At 39.2% G+C, this 7,394-nt stretch overlaps 1 protein-coding gene across 1 annotated transcript; it reads left to right on the top strand.

Moving 5' to 3' along the window:
- Positions 1-878: 878 nt before the first annotated feature.
- On the top strand, positions 879-6,071 carry RNF14 (ring finger protein 14). Its single transcript, XM_010286981.1, has 7 exons — positions 879-1,043; positions 1,584-1,735; positions 2,083-2,610; positions 3,032-3,260; positions 3,816-3,988; positions 4,569-4,699; positions 5,931-6,071. Exons 1-7 carry the CDS (start codon positions 890-892, stop codon positions 5,986-5,988), a joined length of 1,425 nt encoding a protein of 474 aa, XP_010285283.1. The 5' UTR covers positions 879-889; the 3' UTR covers positions 5,989-6,071.
- The last annotated feature ends 1,323 nt before the right edge of the window (positions 6,072-7,394 follow it).

Genomic DNA, 7,394 nt, shown 5'->3' with positions numbered 1-7,394 from the left:
CGAGTTACTGCTATTAGTGCTGAAAAAAAACATATTCCGAAATACCGAGTGCTCAAATTAAATATTTGTTAGAGCTCATAATGGAAACGCTGAGAGGACTGTAATCCCCCTGAGCGTGCGTGTGTGCGTTTGTTTGTTTGTTGGCTATAGGCGGCTCAGAAGCACCGGTGCTGTAACCGTATGCCCCTTTACAACCATATGTCCCTTTACAACAAAAGCCGACATTTTTCATGCCTTATATAAGAAAAAGTTTATGACCTCCAGTTCTCGCAGAGGAATGATCAGGGGCTCTGCTCTGGCCCGACTAACGTGGCTGTCCTTGGCCAGTAAGCCGTACCTACGACTTTGCCACTGTGCAGCTGTGAATAAAAAGGTAATCCATTACACGCGGCTTTATTTCCCCAAATCTCAAACTCAAATGGTCCAGGAGTGCGTCTGCAAGACGCATGTGTAGGACTTGAAGTTTCTTACTGATATCTTCAGTAACTTTAATCATAAAGGGGGCTTTTTGTTTGGTTGGTTTAGAACACTGCTTGAGAGATACTAAGTCCTTTTTCTTGGTTTTTGGTCTATTTTCGCTTTCAAACGTTAATGAAATGCCCCTCTGTCGCTTTTGCCGTAAGTGTATTTTGCTATTTTCCCCCCCTTACAGCTGTTTTCAACCACTAATAGTTATAGAGATTTGACTTTTCAATGTTCTGTTAAGGTGGCATTTTATTTTATAAAGCTATAAATATTTTTCAACCTGTAAAACACTTTTATATTTGTTACTTGGGTTTCTAAATCTTATTATAGCAGTATAAAATAGGTACCCCAAATTAATAATTTGAATAGGATGCGTTAACTCAGTTGATCTTGTAGAGTGGTGTTAACTTCACAGAAAATTTAAATGTCTTCAGAAGACAAAGAAGCTCAGGAGGATGAGCTGCTGGCTTTGGCTAGCATTTATGATGAAGATGAGTTTAAGAGAGCCGAGTCAGCCCAAGGAGGAGAAACAAGAATTTGTCTGGAGTTGCCCCAAAACTTCAAAATTTTTGTGAGTGGTGAGTTGAGATGTCTTGTTTTATCCCAAAAGTAGTTTTTACCAAGCTAATTTTCTGGTACATGTGTAGACGGTTGCTGCTGTAGTGACCTATAGGAACACTGACCAGAGAAAGCCATGACTGACGCCATGCTCTGCTTATGGTATTGTTGGGGTTTGTATCCAAGTAGGTGATTTCATCCTCGTACGCATAACCTCTTGAGTGAACTTTAAAATTAGAGATGAGTAATAGTATTTCTTTGGAATAATTATACATTCTTTTTTTTTTTTTTTTTTTTTTCTTTGAGGATATGTCTTTCCAGGTTCTTGGTTTGCGCAGGATCCGATATTTCACAGTACCGGTGTTTACTGATTTAACCATACGTGTACAACCCCATCAAATTTTACTGCACTGAGAAGTCTTGTTATTTAGAGTTGAATAAATCTTTTTAAACCCAGAAATTTATCAAATGAAAAGAGATTATCTGTCATAAACAGTTACCGTTCATTAGTTTTCATTTTCTTGTTATTTCTCAAACTGTCTCAATTCTCTCCCATTCAGGCAGTTCCACAGAAAGCCTCCAGAACAACGGGTTTGAATACACTGTTTGCTTTCTGCCTCCCCTTGTGCTGAATTTTGAACTCCCACCAGACTACCCGTCAACCTCCCCACCGGTGTTTACCCTCAGTGGAAAATGGCTCTCCCAAGCCCAGGTTTGCAAAATAGTTTTAACAGAGCTTTTGTGATCACGAGTAAGTTCATAATTAACAGTGCTCTGTGGGGATGTTAATGTAGTAGATGAAAGTAAAATTAAGACATAAAGGATAACGTTGCTCTTTTAGTTGGCTTTTCTTTTGTTTCCTGCTTGTTTTCATTTGGTCACTATTCTGAGGAATGAAAGCTTGTGTTGATGAGCATTATTTTTGTATGTACTTCATCTATATATAAAACCTCCAGAATCTGAAATCTAAATATATGCACTAAGAAGGACCATGGGAGAGGAAAACAATAATGAGTTGTCAGAACTTACTGAAATCTGGAATTGTTTTTTCACTTCTAGCTCAGTGCTCTTTGCAAACACTTAGACAACGTATGGGAAGAGAATCGAGGCTGTGTGGTCTTATTTGCCTGGATGCAGTTTCTGAAGGAAGAAACGCTAAGTTATCTGAATATTTCCTCCCCGTATGAGCTAAAAATGTGCCATCAAGGGAATGGGCAGAGTAGGACACCTTTGGTTCCTCTCGACGCTGAGAAGGATTGTGGTGGTGCAGCAGGCTCTGCCGCAGCGGAAGAAGAAATCATCGATGCAAGAGCTGTGCAGGATGTGGAATCGTTATCGAGTCTGATTAGGGAGATCTTGGACTTTGATCAGGCTCAGAGGAGGAAGTGCTTTAACAGTAAGATGTACTTGTGCAATATCTGCTTCTGTGAGAAGCTGGGCAGTGAATGTATGTACTTCACCGAGTGCAGCCATGTGTACTGCAAAGCATGCCTGAAGGACTACTTTGAAATACAGATCAGGGATGGTCAGGTCCACTGTCTCAACTGTCCAGAACCGAAGTGTTCTTCTGTTGCTACTCCTGGCCAGGTAATAGAAGTGTGCAAGCAGTGATGGTAGAGTTCTGCTAACTTATCAATAATTACAGAAGACAAGGTGTGGCTTTTCATGGTGAGCATTGTGAATATACCTGGGGAAATGTTTTTCATACTCTGAGCCACACAGAGACACCAGAGTTAGAACTGGATCAACCTGGCACATACTCTGCCCACTTTATTAGTACTGGCATTGGCCAGAGTCCTGAATTAATGTCCCATTGCATTTGACTCTGCATGCTTTTCATTTGGTAAATTATTATTAAAATAGCATCCTAGGAGTAATTTAATGACCTACTGGAGAACATAAAGTGGATTCATGCCAGCTGCAGGTACTTTTTCATTGCCTGTTTTTTGCTGAAGCTAGCAGGCTCAGCATTTCAGATGCATGTAATCTTTCTTTGATCTTTGCTTAGGTTAAAGAGTTGGTTGGAGAGCAGCTGTTTGCACGTTACGACCGCCTGCTTCTGCAGTCTAGCTTGGACCTGATGGCGGATGTAGTGTATTGCCCTCGCCCAGGCTGTCAGACACCAGTCATGCAAGAACCAGGTTGCACCATGGGCATATGTTCCTGCTGCAACTATGCTTTTTGTACTCTCTGTAAAATGACTTACCATGGGGTCTCTCCGTGTAAAGTCACTGCAGGTGAGTCCTCGTATTTCAGAAATGGATCAAGAAGCAATTAAGTCTTTCGTGAAAGAGACTGAAAGTCAGAAATTAAGCAAGGAAACTCATCACTGTGTGAGTTTTCTAAAAGATAAGACCAATCATTTGGAGTAGGTTTGTTGCTGGTAATTAAAATGTGTTCCTTTGATGACATTCTCTTCAGGAGGTCCCTAAATTCTGAGAGGCCATAGCAGGGCAAGAATAATTTTTATGTTCCTTGTTTTACCCTTTCCTGTGAATCCACTACTTTCTGTTGTCAGAGATGATACTGGAATTGAGGTGGATGCTTCTCGATCTGTTTGGCCTCAAAATCTTGTGACAAAGTTTAATTAAATGTGTGTTCAGAAAAAACATTTCTCAGTTTATTTTACATTGTAGATTTGTTCTAATTCCATTGACTGGTCTCTTTTACAATGAAACAGTGTAGAACTGCTGAATTTTGAGGTAGAGGCATTTTAATATTCTCATCTTTTTCTTATGTATTCTAATGTTTTACTTGCTGGTGGGTTTTTTTTGCTTTGTTTTATTCCCCAGAGAAATTAATGGATTTGCGAAATGAATATTTAGAAGCCGATGAGGCAACTAAAAGATTCTTGGAACAACGCTATGGCAAACGAGTGATTCAGAAAGCCCTTGAGGAGATGGAGAGTAAAGAATGGCTAGAAAAGAACTCAAAGTCTTGTCCTTGCTGTGGTACTCATATAGAGGTAAGCATGGAGGGGAAAAGATGAAGAATCATAGTAACTCTTAAGAGAAACTAACATAAATTAAGTCACTTCTTTATTTAGGCTGGAACAGAGATTTATTTGTAGCCTCCAAGCTCACCAGGGAAGGTGAATTTCTAGGAAATGGTAAGAGAACTTTCCATTTCTCTGTTATATAGAAAAGGAGGTGATGTTTCTGGAGCTCGGGGACTTGAGTAAATACAGCAACTGGTATTGTTCACACTCCAGTACTAAGAAGATCCAGGCTGAATATGCATCAGCATGAATCCCTTTGTTTTCCACGTGTTTCAGGCTGATGCACTTTCAAACTACAGCCAATAAATAAAACTAGCTTCAGAAAAATACTAGTTTTCATTATTGTTAGTATTATAACCAATTTACAATTCTGTGATTCTAGTGCCTAGTTCTCTTGAACAGTGAAAAACTATCAGTGTTATGGTAGAGTCAGGGTCAAATGTATTCCTTAGTTGCTGTTTTTGAGGACTGTTACCATACAGAGACAGGCCTGAAGACTAACATGGTAAGATTTTGTTATCGCTATTTCTTCTTTTCTTCCCTTCAGAAACTAGATGGCTGTAACAAAATGACGTGTACCGGCTGCATGCAGTATTTCTGCTGGCTTTGTATGGGTTCCCTGTCAAGGGTGAACCCATACAGGCACTTCAATGATCCATCTTCCCCATGCTTTAATAGGTATGTATTTACAGGAATTTCTTCTAGTGCTGTACCACTCATTTTTCTACTTTCTCTTACAGTCTCTCCCAGATTATTCTTTCCTTGGAATTTTGTAGCTATACAGTTTAAGACAAAGTTTCTTCTCTCAAATATTTACACTTAAAAGGACCTGACACTAATAATAAAAAAAATCAGGAGTGATTCAGGATATGGTTTTGATTTTTAAGAACTTTTGTTTTAAAATTCTAGAGAAGTCTTCTGGGCCTATTCCTCATGCTTTACTTGCTGCCTCTGACTGAGGGACAGCCTGTAATGAAATGTTTCCTTGCAGACACTCAGGTATATGATAGTGCAACACAAGCTTTTGGGTAAAAAAAGCTGCTTCTAAAAAGCTGCAAACTTGGCTTACATCATCATGATTAGGGATATATCAAGAGACAAAGGATGCTGCTATCTGGACAAACAAAAGGGCAGGCAGGTCAGAGAGGTGCAACAATGGCAGCCTCTAAGCTTGTGTGTATTCCATTGCGTTATGTGCCCAGCGCTGTGATATATAGTTATATCACTTCTATATATGACTTCTGGTTACAGAAGTCATAATAGCATTAGTTTTCTCAGTCCTTCTGTTCTGCTGAAATAGATGTGGCTGACAAGATTTATTCTTTTCTTGTTCTTAGCCCTTTTTTTCCAGCATTCCCTCTTTGCCCAACAGCAACTTTTTCACTGTTTTCCTTTCTATTTTTCTTCTGATGTTCTTTTTTCGTTTATTTAACTTAGCCTCTACCTATCTTGACTAAGCTCATCTGTTTTATAAAAGACATTTTCTTCCCTTTTGTTCTGCTGCCCTGGCTTATACATTATAGTTGTTTGCCCAGCTCTGAACTGTCCGATTAGATGGTAAGCTCTTTGGAGCAGGCAGGCTTGGCTGCTGATTATATACTGCCTGAAGACCAGCTAGGGATGGCAACATGCTAGGTAACATTTAATACGGTTTGGATTACTAATATTTTCTGGGATTTCTTCAGACATTGTGTTTGTAAGGTGCATACAACCTGCTGGTATTACGTGCTGTAGAAGTGCAGAGTAGCTTATTTTAATTGACTTCAATGATTGCAGTATGAGTGTTTTAGGATACTGACAAAAATTGTGAAACTTGCTGCTTTGGTATTTTGGTCACATTTAGACTGATATTTTTTGTACATATTTTACTTTTTTTACATCCTGATGTAAATTATTGGCTGTCTTGCAGATTGTTTCAAGCCATGCATATTGATGGCGAGTTCTGGGAAGCTGAAGCTGAAGACTAGTAGCTTTCTCTAGCAACAAAAGCTGAACAAACCAGAGACAGATGCTTTCCATTTTTGTGTCGTTTGCTTTTCACTTCCTTTATGTGATAGAAGAATGATAACTGCCTTGCACTGCAGGATATTCACACTTCAGAGGCTGTTGCCAAAACCAAAGGAGACCATTTTACCCATCCTGGGGTCAGGATCACCATGGGAAGCCCTAATAATCATACCGATTGTTAAAGACAAATACAAAGAGTCAGAAGTTGGAAAATTACTGGGAAAATGTATACTAAGAGGTGCCCCTTTTTCAAAAGCTAGCAAGCAAAACTGAAGCCCCAAATCACAGAAATATTTGGGCATTTCCTTTAGGGAGACTGACCTTTTGAGGATCTTGGCTCATCATCCATTGTGGGTTTTAGGGGAGTTTTATTATAGCCATAGTGCTCTTTCTGGAGCGGTTTAGTGATGCTGCTTGGACAGGGAAAGTTTTCTGATACAATACAGAAAATTTCTTCTGTATTCAGCAACTGAGCTTGTTCCTTCTATAGCATTTCCTGACCCATTTCTCTGAAAAGAGCTCATTGCTCTGTCACTGATACTTTCTAATGATGTTGATCATCCCTGACCCGCTCCTGACATGGGTGTAATGCCCGGGTCGTTGCATTACTGAATGCTTTGGCAGAAAATGACCGACAACTGTTTCCAGAAATTTGATTCAGTCTGACGACTCATCTCAGTGTTGCTGTTACATTCACTCACATTACACTTCCTTATCTTGACAGTGGTGAGTGCTATGGCAGTGAACTGAGTCTGTGGCCAGTAAGAGGGTGAAAAATCTCAGTCAGATACTGAAACACATTTTTATGGATACATAGTTGAGATTAACTTGAATTCTTCAAGTCTTGTCTTCTCGGATAGTGAAGTAATTTATTTTTTACTAACTCTTCATATCAAATTTGATTAGTTGATAGTTTTGTTTCTGGACTAGATCCCTTATTTCCATTGTTCCTGCACTTCAAATTATTTCAACCCCCAAACTGTTTCCCCTAAAAGTTCAGTAAGTAGTTTTGTGAGCATGAAAGTAATTACTGGAGGGAACCACTAATTTTTTAGAAGTTTTTCAACTTGCAGAAGGGTCTGAAAATTTATTTTGAAATTAAAGCTGCATGTGCTGTGTTCAAAACAAATAGCAGGGTCTGGATGAATAGCTCAGAAGCTGGAATACTCTTCAGAAACTCAAGGTGAACACCTCTCACTCAGTTTTGACTGATAGTAAATAAATTTATACTCAGATATCTGGCCAAAATGAGTGCTGATTTAGTTCCGTTTGCAGAGGATGAAAGTTTGTACTATTAGAACTAGCAGTGATTAAAAAGATAAGAGATGGTAAGAGCAGATCTCTTCTCTTGGTTTAGGCTGTAGGA

This window comes from Phaethon lepturus, unplaced genomic scaffold, assembly GCF_000687285.1.
Source record: "Phaethon lepturus isolate BGI_N335 unplaced genomic scaffold, ASM68728v1 scaffold32825, whole genome shotgun sequence".
NCBI lineage: Eukaryota > Metazoa > Chordata > Aves > Phaethontiformes > Phaethontidae > Phaethon > Phaethon lepturus.
The sequence above is the reverse complement of the archived record's forward strand: the minus strand, read 5'-3'. Positions and strand labels throughout refer to the sequence as shown.

Coding starts and splice junctions, on each gene's coding strand:
- RNF14 (XM_010286981.1), top strand. CDS start 890: ATGTCTTCAGAAGACAAAGAAGCTCAGGAGGATGAGCTGCTGGCTTTG. Junction 3,989..4,568: donor GCTGTGGTACTCATATAGAG/GTAAGCATGGAG, acceptor TCTTCCCTTCAG/AAACTAGATGGCTGTAACAA. Junction 4,700..5,930: donor TCTTCCCCATGCTTTAATAG/GTATGTATTTAC, acceptor GCTGTCTTGCAG/ATTGTTTCAAGCCATGCATA.